This window comes from Ranitomeya imitator, chromosome 7 (assembly GCF_032444005.1).
Source record: "Ranitomeya imitator isolate aRanImi1 chromosome 7, aRanImi1.pri, whole genome shotgun sequence".
NCBI classification, from domain to species: domain Eukaryota; kingdom Metazoa; phylum Chordata; class Amphibia; order Anura; family Dendrobatidae; genus Ranitomeya; species Ranitomeya imitator.
This window is the reverse complement of record NC_091288.1, coordinates 15,698,455-15,722,916: the sequence shown is the minus strand read 5'-3', so window position 1 is coordinate 15,722,916 and position 24,462 is coordinate 15,698,455. Positions and strand designations below refer to the sequence as shown.

General features: G+C 43.5%; 2 protein-coding genes across 3 annotated transcripts in view; one reads left to right on the top strand and one right to left on the bottom strand.

Moving 5' to 3' along the window:
* Nucleotides 1-24,462, bottom strand: part of DNPEP (aspartyl aminopeptidase) — a 226,122-nt gene that overhangs the window by 85,038 nt on the left and 116,622 nt on the right. The window lies entirely within an intron of this gene.
* SPEG (striated muscle enriched protein kinase) overlaps nt 2,883-24,462 on the top strand; it is a 227,294-nt gene continuing 205,714 nt past the window's right edge. For both annotated transcript variants that reach the window (XM_069732774.1, XM_069732778.1), the window contains exon 1: nt 2,883-3,391. In XM_069732774.1, coding sequence (XP_069588875.1) covers nt 2,956-3,391 — 436 coding nt within the window. In that variant the 5' untranslated portion in view covers nt 2,883-2,955. The remainder of the gene's footprint in view (nt 3,392-24,462) is intronic.

Sequence of the window (24,462 nt, the reverse complement as noted above, 5' to 3'; positions counted from 1 at the left end):
GTGAATATATTCATTTGAAATGGTGTCTGATATATGTTGAATTTGTTCAAGAATATCGAAATTGTAGTTTTAAAAACAGAAATACACAAGCTGTGAATGATACTGAGAATTGTGGCCATCTTTATTGGGAGGTTTACAGCACGCTCATCTGCTCCGCATGTCATCGGTTCTATATGCTGTAAAATCTCATTCATACACAGGGATTTGTGAAAAGTGCTAGGGAAAGATGGAGTCGTTGCCCATAGCAACCAATCAGATCTAAGCTCTCATCCTACGGAGGTCCTTTGGAAAATGAAAGCAGTGATCTGATTGGTTGCCATGGGTGATGGCCCTATATGTCCCTCGTATCACTACATGAATTAGTACAACCCCCATCATCTTGTGTGTGTTCAGTCTTGTATGTGAATTGACTTAGATTATTGTTTATTGATATGACGATTTAAAATCTGGGGTTTTCCACACTGAGGAAAAAGACGTGTATAAAGTCTCATGGTCGCATGTAGTGGCCCCCAATAATCCAAGACTTAGTTGTCATGCGGTGATAGTGGGGGGTTACCTCAGATCGGGAGCATTTTCAGACTGATTCTTACAATACACGACTGACAAGGAAAATGTACTGTGTTCCAGGCAAATGAGGACGGGGTTTACAAAACCCCACAAGAAAATGGCCACTCTGGTCAGTATTGGGGCTTATTAAGTTTGACACCCACAATTTATTATTTTATGTGGAGGGTGAAATCTGTGGAAAGTTCACAGCATTTCTGAAGCAAGTTCTTTCCCATTGGCTGCAGATTTTTCACTGTAGAAATTTCACAGAGATGTCCTGTAATAATCTTAGCCTGAAACGTGACCAAATTACTGGACCTGCCGTGTTTCCATGAATCCGGACTTGGATCGCAATGATGCCAGGGTTTATTAGAAAGTTCCTACAATATAAAAGTACATTTTTATGGCCCTCGAAATCCTGCAGAAATCCGACATTACTTCATGAACTAGCGGCTATGGGCCCAGATTATAATTTGCATTTTAAAACAGCTTAAAAACAAAAATAAAGAGCCCAATTCAACATTTACTAATTTTTTTTTAACTCGCTTTTTTTTGTCTTGTGATATTCCTTGATGTTTTTTTTAGCTACAAACGCTTCAAAGTGGCACATGTGGTTCACGAATTTTATGCAAAACCAACAATGTTACTTGTGCTCGATTCACTATTCCGTTTGCACCTTTTTTTTAGGCTATGTGCACACGTATTCTTGGCCTCTGCGGATTTTTCCGCAGCAGATTTGATAAATCTGCAGGGCAAAAACGCTGCGTTTTTGCTGCAGATTTATCGCGGATTTACCGCGGATTTTCTGCGTTTTTTCTGCGGTTTTACAACTGCAGTTTTCCGTAGGGGAAGATGTAAAACTGCTGCAAAATCCGCAGAAAGAAGTGACATGCTGCAGAATGTAATCCGCTGCGTTTCCGCGTGTTTTTTTTCCGCAGCATGTGCACAACGTTTTTTGGTTTCACATAGGTTTACATTGAACTGTAAACTCATGGGAAACTGCTGCGGAAACGCTGCGGATCCGCAGCAAAATCCGCATCGTGTGCACATACCCATAATGTTTTGCAACTGTTTTTTTTTAAGCTGCACCATATTGATCTTTCCATTTGCACCTTTTTTGTAATCTATTTTATATGTATTTGCCTGTTATTTACATAGTAACATAGTAACATAGTTAGTAAGGCCGAAAAAAGACATTTGTCCATCCAGTTCAGCCTATATTCCATCATAATAAATCCCCAGATCTACGTCCTTCTACAGAACCTAATTGTATGATACAATATTGTTCTGCTCCAGGAAGACATCCAGGCCTCTCTTGAACCCCTCGACTGAGTTCGCCATCACCACCTCCTCAGGCAAGCAATTCCAGATTCTCACTGCCCTAACAGTAAAGAATCCTCTTCTATGTTGGTGGAAAAACCTTCTCTCCTCCAGACGCAAAGAATGCCCCCTTGTGCCCGTCACCTTCCTTGGTATAAACAGATCCTCAGCGAGATATTTGTATTGTCCCCTTATATACTTATACATGGTTATTAGATCGCCCCTCAGTCGTCTTTTTTCTATTTCTTTTAATGTTTGCCATTGTGGGCAGAGTTTATGACTTCTAGATGTTTTCGCCTGATCCATCATTTTCGACTTGTCAATAAGTTGCTAATTTTGTCTCAAATGTTCTCCAGTTGTCCCTTGAAGTGATTTTATGTTTATTTTTTACATCATCGTTGCCGATATTCCAATGTGAATTTTTCGTTTTTGCAGCCACCTGCTCCTGTCCCATGTAGGCCACCCCGCATCCTGTCATCTGAATATGGTAAGTTCCTGCCTAGTTTCTATTCTTTGCACTAGGAGATGAGAGAGAGGTGGTGGAGGGGGTCAGCGGACAGAGGAGGGTGGAAGAAGAAGAGTAAGGGGGTGAGAAGTTTCAGCCAAGTTATGTCACATATCAGTAGGGGAGGCAGCTGTCAGTGCCACTTTTGGAATAGTGAAGGAGGGGATTGTGGGGAAGGGGGGGCATTTCTGAGTTTGGCAGGTCAGCAGGGTCTCTTTTGCAGATCGCTGCCTGAAGAGTAGAGAGAGAAGAAGAGGGGGCTCAGACCTAGGGGCATGTACAAGGTCTTCTACCACCACAGGCCCCAGCCTAGGAGAGGAAGTGCACCGATACAGGGGGACCATCAGGACTCCCCAACCCATGAGTTGTATTGACCATCAGCAAGAGAATTATTCCATGATAAAGGCATATTGCATCATCAATCACTCTATTACCCTGGGGCTGGTGCCCCCTCCTCATATTCTCTCTCCCTCTTTGCAGAAGTTGGTGCTTGACTGCACCTTGGATTAAACCTTCTGGAATTTCTTACAATCTTAATTTCCATTTTCCGTCACCTGGAATAGGACCCTGCCTCTATATTTACCATGCATCGTGCCCAGGTGAAGATGAACCCAAGCAAAACTGAGGAAGGGACTCAAGTCACCCATGCCCCTACAGCTCGATCCTTCAACAAGACGTTGGCTGCACCACCAAGCCCTATTGTCACCCCAAAGAGGCCAAAGATGACGTCTGACCAACAGCAAGACAAGCCTTGCCCTCCACAATTTATCCGCAAGCTCAAAAACGCTGCCATAGGGACGGGCTGTGACATCAGCCTGAAGGTGGCGGTAGCAGGGAACCCCGTGCCAAGGTTAAGCTGGTACAAAAATAAGGAGCCCCTGGATCCTGGAGCAGAGGAATACGGGACATTGTGTATTAGGGACAGCAGGATGGAAGACGCTGGAGTGTACACCTGCGTCGCCGAAAATCCCATGGGAGAGGCCATCACCAGCGCGGTTCTTGCCATCATTGATTTAGAAGGTAACGATCACTATCAATTATTTAATAGGCCCACCACAGTAAAATAAAAATATTCCTAGTAAATAAAAGCCTATTGTTGTCATATGGTTCCGGAGAAGTTGGGTGACAACCTGTATGAGAAATCACACAACGGTTGTCATTGAAGGAAGGAGACATGCTGGATGTCCCCCAATTTTGCCATATTTGTCTGTGGGTTGAGGATGCTCATTAAGGTTTCTGTTTAGTTTTTTTGGAAATTAATGTTGGTTCTCTTCTTATGGAAAATATTGGTAGTCCACGTGGAAAGGTTTGGGAAGGGATGAGCGCACGTCCCGGTGGGGACACTTGATTCACGTCTTGTATGCAGCACCGTCTACCAGAACTGAAGGTCAATATTACCGGATTTGCAGCTGGTCGGTGACTACGGCACGCTTCTCACAGATTCCTTCTCTTTTAATGAATGCATCGTGTCAGCATTAGTGAACATCCCCCTCCATGTCTCTCTGTGCGGTTTGATATTTAAAGGGGTAAAGGGCAAGTTTTCCAGGACAGAAGCTGGAACCTAAATATAGCTCAGATGGCATCAATCACTCCCCGTCCCGAGTTTATGTGCTTCAGTAATCACGATAAGGCATGAGCCCGTGTTTTATATATTATTAAATCATTTATGAAATGCAATTGATAGAACTGAAGTCTTTGAATTGAAATGCTGCCACATGGGCCAATAAAGGACCTTTTAGTTGGTTTTAGGACAATTTCCTAGGGTCTCTGCATAGATACCTGATATTACAGATCGTGATGCAGCAGATTTTGGTTTTACAAAATGGCAGCCTCCACTGCTGGTAAAAGACGAGGGCACTTTAAGTCATAAGTCATTGTGCTCAGTTGATTTTTCACCTTGTTCCACTGAGTTTACAAAATGCTCCATGAGGTCAAAGCTGAGGATGTTCTGAATTCAGGCCAGGAGACCAGAGCTAGAGATCCATCACTATACTGAAGAGATACCATGAACACTTAGGGTATGTGCACACGTAGAAAGCTCCTCTGCTGATTTTTCCTCAGCGGATTTGATAAATCCGCAGTGCAAAACCGCTGCGGTTTTTACTGCGGATTTATCACGTTTTCTATTGCGGATTCCGCTGCGGTTTTACATCTGCAGTTTTCTATTGGAGCAGATGCAGAATCCGCACAAAGAATTGACATGCTGCGGAAAATAAAACGCTGCATTTCCGCGCGTTTTTTTCCGCAGCATGTACACTGCGGATTTCGTTTCCCATAGGTTTGCATTGTACTGTAAACTCATGAGAAACTGCTGCGGATCCGCAGCAAAATCCGCAGCGTGTGCACATACCCTTATGTAAACAGGTCTGTAATATTTAGCATTTATCAAGCACTGCCGTGCATGATATCAGTGCTGTGAGACGTGTCTTAAAGCGTACCTGTTGCTTCAGGTTGCTTTTCAGAATAAGCTGTCCTGTGTGTACATGAGGAATATACACTGTTTCTTGCCATTATTTGACTGTTATTCTGCATTTTCACCAGTTTTCTCCTTTACAGACTCCAAATCTAATTTTTAGTTGTCTCTGAGCTAGTGGATGCAGTGATATCTGCCATACACAGCACACAGACATGCGGAATTCCTGCCATCCTGTCTCTACAGAGCACACATTCAGAAGCAGCAGCAGCAGCATGGAGGACATTATATAGTTGTGCTGAACGATGTGGATGTGAATCCAGCTCTGGGGTGAGATAAAACGCTTACTAGAAAGAAGCTGCAAGGTCTGTATATCACTCCCCCCATATCCGCCAATCCTGATGGATCTTAATAGACAGCTCAAATCTGATCCCTCTTTTCTTGAGTAGGATGAGCGTTAGCAGGTTTTTTTTTTGTTTTTTTTTAGAGTGGATGATGACTTCAGGAAGAGAAGAAGTGGCTCATAAGTGGAGACAGCAGCAGATTTATTTAAAAAGATATATTACAACTTTTCCTGTATTCACTTTTACTATTGATTTATGCAAATTTTGTTGGTTGAAATGACAGTGACCATTTAAGTGAGTCTTGGACATCTCAGAGGAATTTGGGTGCTCCTTATGGCACAGGAGTTTCTTTAACCTCGGTTCTTTTATGTAACTATGACACGTCAGAAGCTGATGTAAGAAGGTATTTCCTCAATATAAGATAGTAAAAGGGTTGTAGACAATGGCACAGACAAAAAAGGGCCCCTGTGCAATATATATGGGACCTTATGGGACCTTTGCAGCCCAAGAGCTCCTAAAAATGCAAAATTGCCCCTGCTTTAGAGGTAGAAATGAGCCCCCTTACCTCTGGGGCCCCTGTGTGGCCACACAGGTTACACCAATGATATGTTCGCCCCTGGTGGTAGATATTTATTACATGTAGTTAAGCCTGTGTTTTATAAATATTCAGGCTCTGCTCCATTCAGATGTTTCTGCCTTGCTGCTCACACTCCTATTTCAAAGCATGCAGTCTCACATACACAAAGAGAGAAACTGCAGCTGCATTCCCCTCCTCCCTCTCCCTTAATTTATTACCCTAGTTGTAACTTTTTGGTCCAGATATTGAAGCTCTGAAAACTCTGAATACTCACATGAAGACACAAGCTGGGCCAATTTTAGACAAAGTGGGGCCCGAGGCAAAAGTTTAAAGTGGGGCCCCAAATGCTCACATTTTGCACCATCACACAGAAACATTTTGGTTGTATTTACATGCGCTGATTTCAGGCCGCAAAACGAGCGTGATTGACAATATTGAAGTCGTTTGTCTCTTGTCCCCAAGCCTTTTTACACCAGCTGAGGAACGATGATGGGGACAGAACAATCACTAGTAGATCAATCTGTCCCCATACAGCATCATGTTATCAGCAGCATATCTGTAGCTTACACCGGCAATGTGCTGCTGAGAGCAATGATTTTAATTCCGGCATAAACAATCCAATCACTCAATGAATAGGCAGCATTTTGTTTCTTTAGTATAATACACTCCATAGTCCTCCACATAGTATAATGCACCACACAGTCCTCCATATAGTATAATGCACCACACAGTCCTCCATATAGTATAATGCACCACACAGTCCTCCATATAGTATAATACACTCCAGATAGTCCTCCATATAGTATAATGCACTCACCATAGTCCTCCATATAGTATAATACACTCACCATAGTCCTCCATATAGTATAATACACTCACCATAGTCCTCCATATAGTATAATACTCTACCCATAGCCCTCCATATAGTATAATGTGCCCCATAGTCCTCCATATAGTATAATACATTCACCATAGTCCTCCATATAGTATAATACACTCACCATAGTCCTCCATATAGTATAATACTCTACCCATAGCCCTCCATATAGTATAATACACGACCCAAACTGTACTCCTCCATATAGTATAATATACTTCCCATAGTTCTCCATATAGTATAATACACTCCCCACTGTCCTCCATATAGTATAATACACTCCCCACTATCCTCCTTATAGTATAATACACTACCCATAGTCTTCCATATAGTATAATATACTACCCATAGTCCTCCATATAGTATAATACACGATTAATAAGTAAGAAGATACCGCGCTACAGTCCTGAATGTCAGGGGAGGACTCTGTATGCCAATAGTAGATGGGCATACAAAGTGGTAACATATAAGAATATAATGCCACGCTCCCTTGTTATGTAATGATAGTCCCGTGTGCAGGCAGTCACAAATACATAGATGAATGAGGAGTAATCATAAACTACTTACTAAGATAGCGGTCAGCGTGATGCACATGTTGAGAGTCCGGTAATGGTACAGGCTCCGTGCAGAGGGTAAGAGGTCTGGGGAGTATTCTCTGGTGGCAGCAGGTTCTCTCCGAGTGCCAGAGTTAGAGAGCTGGCGATGCGCTCTTTCCGGAAAAACCGCCATGTAGTAGCAAGGTTGGTGGGGGGCGTGGTCTGGGTTACATCACCAGAACTCAGCGGCGGGTGCGCAAGAGGGCCAAAAACTAACGCGATTCAAAGGACTCCCTCCTTCTTCATTAGGGTGAATATAAGTGAGTGTAATACACTCCTCATAGTCCTCTATATAGTATAATACACTCCTCAGTCCTCCATATAGTATAATGCACTCCATCTGACGCTCTCAAGTTTTATTATTGCTTTCAGATGTATCGGCATATATGATGCTGATACAGTTAGATGTGGCATGCCACTGGCTGGGGGCCCATTGGGGAGCGAGGGTCCTAGGTAGATGCCTTGTCTGCCTGCCCCTAACGCCAGCCCTGGACACAAGATATAGCCACTGTAGTCCATGCATTACAAGGACACATTGATGCCAACGGGAATTGTATAAAACTTTGTATTGTAGAAATCTAGTGATTTCTCATCAAAAGAATATCAGGACTCCAGCAGCACAAGCGGAGGACTTGCTAAATGGCTTTCATAGCCAATTGTCAGCTTCATTACTATGTAGATGAAATCAAGTAATCCTGGCAGGGCTCCCAGATAGTAATGTCATTTTTGGAGATATCTTGTGGCGTACAATGAGCCTGGGACCTGTGAATTTACTCTACTGTCATGAAATGCATCACGAGCCCCACTGCAGCAATTACAATGTGTGTTTACGCCTGCAATGTCACATTGGTGTCACCAGGAAGATTCCCTAAACTATACGGCGTTCGCTTTATTTAATTAAAATGAGATGTGACCCCGGTGTTTGGACCGTGCATCTTTATGTGGTTTGTAATCTACTTTATTTTCTGAGGGACAGATTGGAAATAATGGATCCAGTGGAAATGGACCCATGGCTATGACACCCAGCACCCTGGTTATTGCAGAATAATAGGCATTCTTGTCAACGGTTGCTGTTTTTCTTCTGGAAATTTCTGGCTGTAGCCATGTATGCTTTTAAAGGCCATTTTCCTTCCATGCAACATCCGCTCTCCCTTTGTGACCCATTCCTTGCCTCCTTGAATGTAGAATTGGATACTGGAGCACAAGATACTTTTTAGAAATATAAAATTCTTGGAGGCATTGTGTGGTTTTGGCAGGGCCTGGGAGATTTGCCTATTCTTCTGGAAGACTGGGAGGTCTCCTTTTAAGCTTTCCAGACATCCCAGGAGAGTTGGCAGGTTAGACCGCATGGCACGATTGTATGGGGTGTGTAGGCTGCGCTGCAGTGGCATAGCTTGACGGTCTTATTTCCCAATTCTAAATCTCCAACAGGTCCCCAGCTATCATGTGTCTTGGACAGTATTGGTCTTCTTATATCAGCGCTTCTTGGCTCTGGGCCCCACCAGACTCCAGTGCCAAGGTTCTACTGTAGCAACTGCAGCCATTATAATTACGCCACTTATATGCTAGAACGGTTTTGGCACTGTGGTTCCTATATGGCATTATTCCATAGTATGGCATTATTCCGTAGGCATTAATATGATATGGGCTCTATGGCATTGCTATGATTTAGGGTACTATTATTTACGCAGTATCCTTTTGCTGAGGTTTCACCACTGAACCGTATCTGGTTGTGTATTTGACCACTGTATAGCAGTATGTTTACTGTTCCATATACAGTAGCTATATTAAATGGGTACAGTATGGTGAAAACTTGTGAGCCTGTTGGGTGCTTGGACCTTAACATGACTCCTGGACGCTCTACTCCAGGTCTACACTTTCAGAAGACATAAACCTCCTTGGTTGGCCTCAGTGCAATTTCTTAACAGGGGCCCCCCCAATATGTTTGTAGTCATATCATTGATAACATATAATAATATATTTTTCTAGAAAGGGGCAACATACTGTTCATCATGTCTAGTTTTAGATAATCTCAAACATTTTGCAGGTACAAGATGGAAATCGTCATTTATTAACCAGACGCAGCAACGAGGCCAGGACAGAATGTAACGTTCCAAAAACGTTACTGCCCTTGTCTAATAATCCGAGTGATCACCAGTCATGTATGAGACCGGCCTGGTGTAGATAGAGGGGACAGAGGCCAGGCAGATGGCCAAGGCATGACTTCTCTGGCAGGTTTCGTGTCTGCCGCATCGGACAATCTTAATTTAGATCTTGTGTTTATTCTCCTGCGAGATCGACTTAGGGCTCTTTTCCATTTGCGAGAAACACGTCTCGCATGTGAAAACCAAGCTCTGGCACCAGCACCCCAGAGCGGAGCGTGCGGCTCCATGTGTTGCTATGCGGCCGCACGCTCCGCTCTGGAGTGCCGGCGCCAGAGCTTGGTTTTCACATGCGAGACACGGACGTGTTTCTCGCAAATGGAAAAGAGCCCTAAGATGTCTACTCTTGACCCAAACATGCTGGATTCAGCCTCCATACAGAAGTAAACCTGCTCATTCACAGCCTCCTACCACCTTGTGGATTCCTGGCCGCCATCTGTCCCTAATTTCATAATTTGTCCTTGACAATAGCTGATATTTCCCATTTGTCTCTGCGCCATGAAAACATAAATTGTATAACAGATTTCACTTTCATGGGACTTTTACTCGCCATTCTGTAAACTTCCATTATTCCTTTCCAACTCTGAATAATAGCTCTACTGTCCGGTATCAATTGATCATTACATTTTGGGTAATTATATTTTTTAACCTCTTGCCACTGCATGCAATTTTGGATTTTACACTTTTTTTTCCCCTTTCTTCCATGAGTTATTTCTTTTTTATTTTTCCATTCAGGTCGTCGATCGATGGCTTGTTTTTGTGGGACAAGTTTTAGCTTTATATACTGTATTAACCACCTATGTTACCATACAATGTAGTGGAAAATGGGAATTAAATCCAGACGGGGTGAAATGAGAAATAAATGCATTTCCATAATTGTTTTTGTATCTTTTTTTCATGGCGTTTAGTGCGCAGTAAAAATGACCTTGTAACATGGTTCTGCAGATCAATATGGTTACAGCAATACCAAACTTGTATCACTTTAACGGTTTAAAGAAATGTAGTAATTTGTAAAAAAAAAAATTAGTTTGTGTCACCATTTACCGAGACTCATAACTTTTTGATTTTTCCATTGATAGAAATGCATGAGGGCTTGTCGTTAGCATGGCAAGCTGATGTTTTTATTGATATCATTTTGGTGTACCTACTATATTTTGATCGCCCTTCATTGCATTTTTTGGGGGGGGGAGCTGTGGAGACCCCAAAAAAACAGTTTTGCATTTAATTTTTTTTCTGCTTTATGGCATTTAATGTTTCAGTTAAATAATTGTATATTTTGATAGATCATACGTTTACGGATATGGTCGATATCAAAAATAATTTTTTTGTTAAATTGTACTAATGTTTTTATTTTTAATGGGGAAGAAAAATTAGCGATTCAAATTTTCACGTTTTATATTTTTTTAATACTCTAAAAAATGTATTTGACTTTTTTTGTGTCCTTCTAAAGGACTTGATCCTACAATTGTCTTATTGATCATATTGTTTTGCAATACATAAGTAAAATCACTTTAACATTTCGTGTTGGGTTTGTCCCATCCCACAGGAAAGTTTTCCTGCCTCTGTTGGAGATTGACAGCAGCATTTAGGTTATGAGAAGTAATTGGAGCTCAGCTCTGATTGCTTCTGTTACAGGCTGGTTGTGTTTTGCCAAGTATCATGCAGGGTCAGTACAGTGCATTCTTCAGGTGTGCAGGGTTGTAATGTCATCAGCACTGCTCGCTCCTAATGCAGAAGTGAGTGGTGCTGGATAAACCCTTTATGGGATTTACAAATTTGGAGCATCTTATTCCGATGTGTTTTCTTTCAAGACTTACAAAAGAAAAGTAGTTTTAGTAGTTCATCACAATAGCATCCATTCTGGATGGGCAATCATCTGTAATGTAAACACTCCAGCAGCACAAATCTTTCCAGATTGAGTTGCTACAATGTTTCAGTGCAGGTAATATCAGTCTACAGACCTTGCCAAAAGTTTTCAAACTGACACACATTTTGCAACTTTCACTCTTTTAGTTGGATACTTCTATGGTTACTGATGTACAATTTATAAACATTCCTTAAGTTTTTACATTCTTATTAAGGGTACTTTCACACTAGCGTTTTTTGTAAATCCGTCACAATGCGTCGTTTTGCAGAAAAAACGCATCCTGCAAAAGTGCTTGCAGGATGCGTTTTTCCCCCATAGACTTCTATTGGCGACGCATTTGCGACGGATTTGCACACTTCGCATCCGTCTTGCGACGAATGCGTCGTGCTTTGGCGGACCGTTGGGAAAAAAAACCCCTACATGTAACGTTTTTTTCTCCCGACGGACCGCTTTTTCCGACCGCGCATGCGCGGCCGGAACTCCGCCCCCACCTCCTCGCACCTTACAATGGGGCAGCGGATGCGCCGGAAAAATGCATCCACTGCACCCATTGTGCAAAGCGTTAAACGCTAGCGTCGGAATCTCTCCCCGACGCATTGCGACGGGGAGATTCCGACGCTAGTGTGAAAGAAGCCTAACAAATACATGAAGTTTATGTAAAGCCTCAATATTTCCAGCGCTGCCCCTTATTTCTGTAGACGTCTGCCCTTTGCTCCGGCAAGTGGATATCAGCTTCTGGGTCAGATCCTGACTGATGGTTGAATGTTCTTTTTTTTGATCAGTGCTCGGAATTTATCACAATTTCTGTCTTTTGTTTGTTGCTTTTTGGTTAGTGACCAAAGGTTCCCAATGGGATTGAGATCTGGGGAATTTCCTGGCCATGGATCCAAAATTTAAATGTTCTATTTCCCAAGCTACTTAGTCATGAGTTTTGTCTTGCGACATGGTCTCCATTGTGATGAAAAAAGAAAAAAAAAACATTGTTTATCACCACATTGCTCCTGCATTGTTGGGAGATGTAGCTCATGGTGGAATTTTAGATCCAATTTTTTACTCATGGCTGTACTCTTAGGGAAAATTGTGAGTGAGTCCCTCCTCCATGGATGAACCCCACAGACAGGGCAGTATTTAGAATTTCTGCTGCCCTAGGCACTTTTAGTGCTGCCTCCCCCATTGGTGAGTATGACACTATCGGCATAGACTTTGGCAAGAATCGCTGATGTGAAAGTAGCCTTTTGCAGAAGATCGGGCAGTTTTTCTGCATCTGCTGTGTAAGCGGTCGGTCCGGAGGTGACCCAGGACTTAAAAAAAAACAGAACCTTGCTCAGGTGCCTCCCCCGCATCGTCCCCACCCTAGGCATGTGCCCTCAAGTGCCTAGTGGCAAATACGGTCCTGCCCACACACATACATGAATGGCCTCAGGATGCTTTACTGCTGGCACATACAGGAATCATGATAGCCCTCATCCTCTCTTCCCTGGCCAAATATCCTTCCAGATGTCTCAAACAGTCTGACGGGGCTTCATCAGAGACCGTGTCACAAGACAAAGTCATGACTAAGTGGCCCTGTGAACAAAACATTTATAAATCCAGAAGCATCAAAGTTTGTGAAAAACAAAATTTGTGTCAGTCGCAAAACGTTTGGCCATGACTGTACACTGATCACCTCAAACAATGGTCTGGAATGGACACAATTGTAACAAACTCTTCTCTGCGTTGTATTAGAGCTGTATAGATTTCATCCTCTGGATGCAAAGATTGACATCAAGGAAAAATATTGAAAATACCGAACCACAAATATTACTAGAAAGCTCGCAGAAGTTTCAGTTTCTTTTTAAACGCCTTGGTGTCTTTCCATAAATCACAGTCAGAATACGTTCTGCAAGTCAGACGTCACGCACATTAGGATGAAGGGAATCATATACAAAACCAGCACACAAGGCGCTAAAACATATAAACTCCCAACTGATAAATGACTTATAAACTTTTATCATATCGGTACAGAATGGCGATGGACTCGTCCTGTCACTACAATAGGTGATGGTGATCACTCCGCTCTGTGCACTATTCAGTACAGTGAGTGCAATGTTGACACCGATTATCATTTTTATTGAAATTTTCCTGCCCTCTGATTCACCCCATCTTCCGCCTTCCATAATATTACGAGGATATGGCAGATTTATTTTTCAAGTATGTCTTCCTGTCAACTAGAGGAAGGACAAATAAAATGTCCATAGCACATTAATATCATAACTTCTCATGACGAGTGATAGATATTAGATAGATGGAGACATAGATCGAGATGGAAAACATCTGTTCATATCCTGTATGCTCCAATAGCAATGGAAGGTCATGGCCGTCCAAACAGTTTATTTATACAAAGTTTCTTACAAAAGACTATATATCAATAGCATATACAGTATATAGATAGTACATAGAGTATACATTATATACATGATTTTAGCTCCACTATGCATTGCAAAGATTTCTCCAGTATAACCTTAATCTTTGAACTGGGCCTAAAAAATCGTATTCCAGGCATCGCCGTTCTGAGTGCATCGGAGGACAAGACAGATGCACATTTTACTCATCACCGAGGTCGCGCCACAGCCGAGAATTGATTTATTTTCCAAGAACAAAGGAGGCGAGTAAAATGGAATCGATATTATTGTATAAACAGAATAAATCTTCGCAAAGTGAGAATTTCTCAGCTGCTGGAGAGTCTTATAAACTGTAATCGTTACACTGGAATAAAAGTGAAATCTTACAAATTACAAAAATAGGGTGAGTTGCAGTAAAAAGCATAGATATATGGACTTATGGATCACTGTACATCATGGTCTCTTTAGCAGGATGATAGTCAGGGTTCCAAAGTTTGGATTCCAACTATCAAATATTGACAGCATGAGCTAGGGAATTCTTTACTGCTTTATTTCTTGAAAACCCAAGACTAAGGGTATGTGTCCACCTTCAGGATGGCCGGCGGTTTTGTCGGAGTGGCAAACCCGCTCCGCGCTAAACTCCGCCCCCTTATGGGACGCGATGATGCTGGATGTGTTCATAGCGCACATCCGGGATCATCGCACCCCACACATAGGGCCCTGTGTTATACCTTGCAGCGACGCAGCGTCGCCGCAAGGTATACGGACATGCTGCGATCTTAAAAGACGCGCCGCATGTCCGGAGTCGCAGGGCCGCCGTGTGCGTGTTACCACGCATAGTGGAGACGGGATTTCATTCAATCCCCTCCACTATGCTGTAACATCTGGACGCTGCGTCTCTATGCAGCGTCAAACACGCAGCGTTTACTGCACATGGAAACATACCCTCAGATATTGATTACCTATTCTAAGGGTATGTGTCCATGTTCAGGATTTGGTCAGGATTTTATGCAGGTAAAATCCTGACCAAATCTGCACCTGAGGTCACTGGCAGGTCACCTGCGTTTTTCATGTGTTTTTTTATACGTTTTTGACACGTTTTTTCATGCGGATTTGTGTGTGTTTTTGTAAGCTCAATAATAATAATATAATAATAATTTTATTTATATATCGCCAATATATTCCGCAGCGCTTTACAAATTATAGAGGGGACTTGTACAGACAATAGACATTACAGCATAACAGAAATCACAGTTCACAATAGATACCAGGAGGAATGAGGGCCCTGCTGCTCACAAGCTACAAACTATGAGGAAAAGGGGAGACACGAGAGGTGGATGGTAACAATTTCTTTAGTTATTCGGACCGGCCATAGTGTAAGGCTCAGGTGTTCATGTAAAGCTGTATGAACCGGTTATCGGCCTAAGTATGTAGCAGTACAGACACAGAGGGCTAATACTGCATAAAGTGTATGAGAACATGTTGCAAGGAACCTGATTATGGTTTAAGTTTTTGTTTTTAATGGGCCACACAGGGATAGTTAGTTTAATGCGTTGATGTGGTAGGCCAATCTGAACAAATGAGTTTTTAGGGCACGCTTAAAACTGTGGGGATTGGGGCTTAATCTTATTAACCTAGGTAGTGCATTCCAAAGAATCGGTGCAGCACGTGTAAAGTCTTGGAGTGGGAGGTTCTGATTATTGAGGATGCTAACCTGAGGTCATTAGCGGAGCGGATTGCACGGGTAGGGTGGTAGACTGAGACCAGAGAGGAGATGTAGGGTGGTGCTGAGCCATGGAGTGCTTTGTGGATGAGGGTAGTAGTTTTGTACTGGATTCTGGAGTGGATGGGTAGCCAGTGTAATGACTGGCACAAGGTAGAGGCATCGGTGTAACGGTTGGTGAGGAATATGATCCTGGCAGCAGCATTCAGGACAGATTGGAGCGGGGAGAGTTTTGTAAGAGGGAGGCCGATTAGTAGAGAGTTACAATAGTCCAGACGAGAATGAATAAGTGAAACAGTAAGAGTTTTTGCAGAGTCGAAAGTAAGAAAAGGGCGAATTCTAGAAATATTTTTGAGATGCAGATAAGAAGAGCGAGCCAGTGATCGGATGTGGGGGGTGAATGAAAGCTCGGAATCAAGGATGACCCCAAGGCAGCTGGTATGTTGCTTTGGAGTAATGGTGGAACCGCACACGGAGATGGCAATGTCAGGCAAAGGTAGGTTAGTAGAGGGAGAAAACACGAGGAGTTCAGTTTTTGACAGGTTCAGTTTCAGATAGAGGGAGGACATGATGTTAGAGACAGCGGTAAGAATCACTGGTGTTTTCTAAAAAGGTCGGCGTGATAACAGGAAACAGGAAAAGAAGTGTAGAATTGGGTGTCGTCAGCATAGAGATGGTACTGGAAACCAAATCTACTGATTGTTTGTCCAGTAGGGGCAGTATACAAAGAGAAGAGGAGGGGGCCTAGGACTGATCCTTGAGGAACCCCAACAGTAAGGGTACCGTCACACTATACCATTTCGATCGCTACGACGGTACGATTCGTGACGTTCCAGCGATATCGTTACGATATCGCTGTGCCTGACACGCAGCAGCGATCAGGGATCCTGCTGAGAATCGTACGTCGTAGCAGATCGTTTGGAACTTTCTTTCATCGCTGGATCTCCCGCTGTCATCGCTAGATCGGTGTGTGTGACACCGATCTAGCGATCTAGCGATGCGATCCAGCGATGCGTTCGCTTGTAACCAGGGTAAACATCGGGTAACTAAGCGCAGGGCCGCGCTTAGTAACCCGATGTTTACCCTGGTTACAAGCGTAAAACTAAAAAAAAACAAACAGCACATACTTACATTCTGGTGTCCGTCAGCTCCCTTGCCGTCTGCTTCCCGCACTGTGACTGCCGGCCGTAAAGTGAAAGCAGAGCACAGCGGCTGTGCTTTGACTTTCACTTTACGGCCGGCAGTCACAGTGCGGGAAGCAGACGGCAATGGACCTGACGGACACCAGAATGTAAGTATGTGCTGTTTTTTTTTTTTTTTAGTTTTACGCTTGTAACCAGGGTAAACATCGGGTTACTAAGCGCGGTCCTGCGCTTAGTTACCCGATGTTTATCCTGGTTACCCAGGGACCTCGGCATCGTTGGTCGCTGGAGAGCTGTGTGTGTGACAGCTCCCCAGCGACCACACTACGATTTACCTACGATCACGGCCAGGTCATATCGCTGGTCGTGATCGTAGGTAAATCGTATAGTGTGACGGTACCCTAAGGGGAAGGTGAGAGGAGGAGGAACCAGCAAAACATACAGTGAAGGATCGGTCAGAGAGATAGGAGGAGAACCAGGAGAGAACGGTGTCCTTGAGGCCGATGGAGCGGAGCATATTGAGGAGGAGCTGATGATCCACAGTGTCGAATGCTGCGGAGAGATCAAAGACAATTAGCATAGAGTAGTGACCATTAGATTTAGCTGTTAGTAGGTCATTATTGATGCCTATGCATCAGTAGTAAAAAGATCTAATGTTAAAAATAATAATAAAAAAAAAAAACATTATATACTCACCCTCCGTCGGCCCCTGGATCCAGCTGAGGCCTTTCCCGTTCCTCGCGACGCTCCGGTGACCGGTCCATGCATTGCGGTCTCGCGAGATGATGACGTAGCGGTCTCGCGAGACCGCTATGTCATCATCTCGCGAGACTGCAATGCACTCTTGGGACCGGAGCGTCGCGAGCATCGGTAAATGCCTCACCTGGATCCGGGGGCATAGTATAGTATAGTACTATTTTTTATTTTAATTATTTTTTTTAACAGGGATATGGTGTCCACATTGCTATATATTACGTGGGCTGTGTTAGATACTACATCTCTGTGCTATATACTATGTGGGCTGTGCTATATACTACGTGGCTGTGGTATATATTACGTGGCTGGGCAATATACTATATCGCTGTGCTCTACACTACGTGGCCTGTGTTATATGCTGCATGGGCAGTGTTATATACTACGTCTCTGAGCTATATACTACGTGGCTGTGCAATATACTACGTGTCTGTGCTATATACTATGTGTCTGGGCAATATACTACGTGGCTGCTATATCTACTGTGTTGGCTGTGCTTTATACTATGTGAGCTGTGTTATATACTACATCGCTGTGCTATATACTACGTGGCTGTGCTATATACAACACGGCCGGCCCTGACCAATCAGCGATATTGGCACCGAATTTAACTCCCACTCACAGCGTGACGTACATACATACAACCATATTCTAGAATACCCAATGCGTTAGAATCGAGCCACCATCTAGTATATATATAATCGTCTAAGGTTCTGTTTGTCTGTAACGGAAATCCCACGTCGCTGATTGGTCGCGGGCGGCTGGTGCGACCAATCAGCGACAGGTGCAGTCAGGCCGTGAATTGGTGCAGGATTTAAAGCACGCTTCGCTGCAAGCAGCGTTCGAGGTGTGTCCGAAACTATTGGCACATCGCTGACGCATGCCGAAAAAGGCATACGTTAGCGATGTGTTAGCGATCCGTTAGCACATTGCAGTCAATGGGTGCGCTAACGGATCCGTTACATAGTGTTAATTGCGCCAATTTCGCCATGTAACGGATTCTGTTAGCGGACACCCACTAACGCAATGTGAACCTAGCCTAAGATGCGCCAATTCCGGCACTTAGCCCCTCTCTTCCCATTCCCGTGTAGCGGTGGGATATGGGGTAATAAGGGGTTGCTATTGTAAGGTGACATTAAGCTGGGTTAATAATGGAGAGTCGTCAATATGACGCCTATCCATTATTAATCCTAGAGTAGTGAAAGAGTTAAAAAAGAAATAAAGACACAGCCAGAAAAAGTATTTTATTATTCTTAATTTGACCATACTTACCATACTCGATCGCCTGCAAAAAACGTAAAATAATAAACCGTATACTACCTGTCTGACGCAGTCCAATTAATAACGAGTGTCCCATGACGATCTACCCTATAGAACAGTGACATCAGGTGACGTCACTGCTCTATAGGACCTCCAGTGACACACTGACAGGAGACAATGGCTCCTGCAGTGCATCACTGAGAGGTTACTGTAGTTCACTGGTCTCACTTTATGGCAATTGCTGCGTGGGAACTTTCTCACACAGCAATGCCAAAAGTGAGACTAGGGACTATTTTCTCACAGGAGCGTAGGAATACATTCTGAGGAATACATTGTGGAAGGATACCCTCCATCATTGTATTCCTGGAGCCCCTGGAGAGCATTCGCATCAGCTGATGCTGCTGCTCTCCACGGAAGATCGTTGTGGGACACTCGTTTTAATTGGATTTCTGCGGACCAGGGAGTATAGTGTTTGTTTATTATTTTAATATTTTTACAGGTGACACTGGCTTCGGGGATCAAAGTGACAAGTGATGGTGAGTATGTACTCTATGCTTAATGTAGAAGAAGAGGGGACGGGAAGAAAAACATTAGACTTGAACAAAGAAGACCCAGGAAAACATACTCAGAAGGGAGGTAAGAACATTTCTAAAACAATCCACAGCGAGGAGATTGGAACAAAACAAAATCCTCTAAACTGCATGCTCGCAAACGCCAGAAGCCTGACAAACAAGATGGAAGAACTAGAAGCAGAAATATCTACAGGTAACTTTGACATAGTGGGAATAACCGAGACATGGTTAGATGAAAGCTATGACTGGGCAGTTAACTTACAGGGTTACAGTCTGTTTAGAAAGGATCGTAAAAATCGGAGAGGAGGAGGGGTTTGTCTCTATGTAAAGTCTTGTCTAAAGTCCACTTTAAGGGAGGATATTAGCGAAGGAAATGAGGATGTCGAGTCCATATGGGTCGAAATTCATGGAGGGAAAAATGGTAACAAAATTCTCATTGGGGTCTGTTACAAACCCCCAAATATAACAGAAACCATGGAAAGTCTACTTCTAAAGCAGATAGATGAAGCTGCAACCCATAATGAGGTCCTGGTTATGGGGGACTTTAACTACCCGGATATTAACTGGGAAACAGAAACCTGTGAAACCCATAAAGGCAACAGGTTTCTGCTAATAACCAAGAAAAATTATCTTTCACAATTGGTGCAGAATCCAACCAGAGGAGCAGCACTTTTAGACCTAATACTATCTAATAGACCTGACAGAATAACAAATCTGCAGGTGGTTGGGCATCTAGGAAATAGCGACCACAATATTGTACAGTTTCACCTGTCTTTCACTAGGGGGACTTGTCAGGGAGTCACAAAAACACTGAACTTTAGGAAGGCAAAGTTTGACCAGCTCAGAGATGCTCTTAATCTGGTAGACTGGGACAATATCCTCAGAAATAAGAATACAGATAATAAATGGGAAATGTTTAAGAACATCCTAAATAGGCAGTGTAAGCGGTTTATACCTTGTGGGAATAAAAGGACTAGAAATAGGAAAAACCCAATGTGGTTAAACAAAGAAGTAAGACAGGCAATTAACAGTAAAAAGAAAGCATTTGCACTACTAAAGCAGGATGGCACCATTGAAGCTCTAAAAAACTATAGGGAGAAAAATACTTTATCTAAAAAACTAATTAAAGCTGCCAAAAAGGAAACAGAGAAGCACATTGCTAAGGAGAGTAAAACTAATCCCAAACTGTTCTTCAACTATATCAATAGTAAAAGAATAAAAACTGAAAATGTAGGCCCCTTAAAAAATAGTGAGGAAAGAATGGTTGTAGATGACGAGGAAAAAGCTAACATATTAAACACCTTCTTCTCCACGGTATTCACGGTGGAAAATGAAATGCTAGGTGAAATCCCAAGAAACAATGAAAACCCTATATTAAGGGTCACCAATCTAACCCAAGAAGAGGTGCGAAACCGGCTAAATAAGATTAAAATAGATAAATCTCCGGGTCCGGATGGCATACACCCACGAGTACTAAGAGAACTAAGTAATGTAATAGATAAACCATTATTTCTTATTTTTAGGGACTCTATAGCGACAGGGTCTGTTCCGCAGGACTGGCGCATAGCAAATGTGGTGCCAATATTCAAAAAGGGCTCTAAAAGTGAACCTGGAAATTATAGGCCAGTAAGTCTAACCTCTATTGTTGGTAAAATATTTGAAGGGTTTCTGAGGGATGTTATTCTGGATTATCTCAATGAGAATAACTGTTTAACTCCATATCAGCATGGGTTTATGAGAAATCGCTCCTGTCAAACCAATCTAATCAGTTTTTATGAAGAGGTAAGCTATAGGCTGGACCACGGTGAGTCATTGGACGTGGTATATCTCGATTTTTCCAAAGCGTTTGATACCGTGCCGCACAAGAGGTTGGTACACAAAATGAGAATGCTTGGTCTGGGGGAAAATGTGTGTAAATGGGTTAGTAACTGGCTTAGTGATAGAAAGCAGAGGGTGGTTATAAATGGTATAGTCTCTAACTGGGTCGCTGTGACCAGTGGGGTACCGCAGGGGTCAGTATTGGGACCTGTTCTCTTCAACATATTCATTAATGATCTGGTAGAAGGTTTACACAGTAAAATATCGATATTTGCAGATGATACAAAACTATGTAAAGCAGTTAATACAAGAGAAGATAGTATTCTGCTACAGATGGATCTGGATAAGTTGGAAACTTGGGCTGAAAGGTGGCAGATGAGGTTTAACAATGATAAATGTAAGGTTATACACATGGGAAGAAGGAATCAATATCACCATTACACACTGAACGGGAAACCACTGGGTAAATCTGACAGGGAGAAGGACTTGGGGATCCTAGTTAATGATAAACTTACCTGGAGCAGCCAGTGCCAGGCAGCAGCTGCCAAGGCAAACAGGATCATGGGGTGCATTAAAAGAGGTCTGGATACACATGATGAGAGCATTATACTGCCTCTGTACAAATCCCTAGTTAGACCGCACATGGAGTACTGTGTCCAGTTTTGGGCACCGGTGCTCAGGAAGGATATAATGGAACTAGAGAGAGTACAAAGGAGGGCAACAAAATTAATAAAGGGGATGGGAGAACTACAATACCCAGATAGATTAGCGAAATTAGGATTATTTAGTCTAGAAAAAAGACGACTGAGGGGCGATCTAATAACCATGTATAAGTATATAAGGGGACAATACAAATATGTCGCTGAGGATCTGTTTATACCAAGGAAGGTGACGGGCACAAGGGGGCATTCTTTGCGTCTGGAGGAGAGAAGGTTTTTCCACCAACATAGAAGAGGATTCTTTACTGTTAGGGCGGTGAGAATCTGGAATTGCTTGCCTGAGGAGGTGGTGATGGCGAACTCAGTCAAGGGGTTCAAGAGAGGCCTGGATGTCTTCCTGGAGCAGAACAATATTGTATCATACAATTATTAGGTTCTGTAGAAGGACGTAGATCTGGGGATTTATTATGATGGAATATAGGCTGAACTGGATGGACAAATGTATTTTTTCGGCCTTACTAACTATGTTACTATGTTATTATGTTACTGTATGTCTATATGTATGTTGTATGTATGTACTGTATGTATGTGTTGTATGGCGCATGTCGTATGGTGCATGTCGCATGTCACATGTTGCATGTCGCATGTTGTCACATGTTTTATGGTGTATGTTGTGTGTTGCATGTTGTGTGTTGTACGTGCACACAGTGTAGACGATTTCAGCTCTGCTACATCTGGATGCCTGACATCTAGATGTAGCAGAGCCGGTAGATGATCGCTGGAGATAACTCTCCAGCGATCACCTACACAACAGCGTTCTCGCAAACAGCCGGAGATAAGTCCCGATCATGTGCACGGCAGTTCTTGCGATAAAAGTTATCGCGAGAACTGCAGTGGACGAGGGACTTCCGGCAGCGGGACAGGTCAGCCGGCAGACATGCGTAGAAAGCTGCTTGTACGCAGTTTCTACGCATGTGACTAATCATTAGATGCGATTTTATCGCATATGATGATAGTCTATGGTAAATATACGGCGCGGCGACGGAGCGTCGCCGCTTTGTAAACAAACATGCTGCGTTCTGAAAAGACGCGCCGCATGTCCGTTTACACCGGTCTGCCGCCTGCGTGTTTTACCGCATAGTGGAGACGGGATTTCGTGAAATCCCCTCCACTATGCTGTAACATCTGGACGCTGCGTATTTGACGCTGTGGCTCTACACAGTGTCAAACACGCAGTGTTTCCTGAACGCGGACCGTCGTCACAAAAAAAAGTTCAATGTAACTTTTTTTGTACGTCGCGTCCGCCATTTTCGACTGTGCATATGCGGCCGAAACTCCGCCCCCTCCTCCCTGGACTGCAGACTGAGCAGCAGATGCGTCGAAAAACTGCATCCGCTGCCCACATCATGCAAAACTTTCACAACGTCCGTCGGTACGTCGGCCCGACACATTGCAACGGACCCGTACTGACGAAAATGTGAAAGAGGCCTAAGTTGCATTGTGCGTGTAGATAAGAATAACACTATTCCAGGCCATTATATGACTTGAATCCTGCATTTATCACCAGTTTTTCTCTATCCAGGCTCGAATTTTCAGTTGTCTCTGGACTGGTGGGTGGAGACTATCGGTATGATGTCAATCATACACAGCACACAGACATGAGAGATTCCTGCTCTCCCTTCTCTATGTAGCACGTATTCAGAAGCAGCAGCAACATGAATGGAGTGAACAATTACTAGAAGTCACCATCTGTGTGTGTCTGCGCCTCTACTGTATCTTTCACTCTGTTCCTTCTTCTTCCTCCTCCTCCCTTCTCCATACACTTTAGCAGGCAGCTGCAATCTGACATCTCAGTGACTAATGCAATCCATCTTAGGCCTCTTTCACACGTCAGTGTCTCCAGTACGTGTAGTGACAGTTTTCTCACGTACCGGAGACACTGACACACGTAGACCCATTAGGATCTATGTGTTTCTGCACATGTGCGTGTTTTCACACGGACCGTGTGTCCGTGTGCAAAACACGTAGGCATGTCCGTTTTTACCGGCAGCACGGACCACATTACGGACAGCACACGTGCACACGGAGAACAGTGTACACTCTCCTCCGTGTGCACTACCGCCCGCAGGAGAGACAGCGCTACAGTAAGCGCTGTCCCCGCTGCGTGTGGTGCTGAAGCCGGTATTCATTCCTTCTCCCCAGCAGCGTTCGCTGGAGAGAAGGAATGAAAAATCAATGCTTTTTTTTATTTTCCCTTAAAAATAAAGTTTGTGCATCCCCTCCCGCCTCCCATCCCCTGTGCACCCCCCCACCCACCCCCCGCTTGCCTGCCGGGAAATACTCACCCAGCTCCTGCGATGTCTCCTCTCTGCGCCGGCAGCAGGTCCTGTGTGAGTGGTACGAATACCGGCTTCAGCACCACACGCAGGGGACAGCGCTTAACTGTCCCCTGCCGCTTGTGTGCCACACTGATGTGCTACGTGAGCACACGGACACGGATAATTCCGGTACCGATTTCTCCAGTACCGGAATTATCTGGATGTGTGAAAGAGGCCTTATATTGTTAAGGGGTATCTTAGCAGTTCCCAGAGTGAACGATAAGTTTTGGAGGCAAGGGGGTAAGAAGTGGCTCATAAGTGGAGATAGATGAAGATTTTTCTGATGTTATATTACAGGCTTTCTTATATTCATCTGCACTATTAATTTAAGCAAAGATTGTAGAAAAAAAAAACAGCAACCATTTAAGGTTTTTGTAAAAGGGATCACAATGTCAACTAGGCAGATTTATTGATCCAGGTGATTCCTCTTACTTTCCTATCCCCCCGACAGCCTCTATCAGGATCCTCCTAATTATCTTGCCTGTTAGTTGCTCCACCACTTAAGATAATGTAAACTTAATGCTGGCGAATTGTGGTTGACGCTTGGAAAGTCTAAGATTTAGAAAATT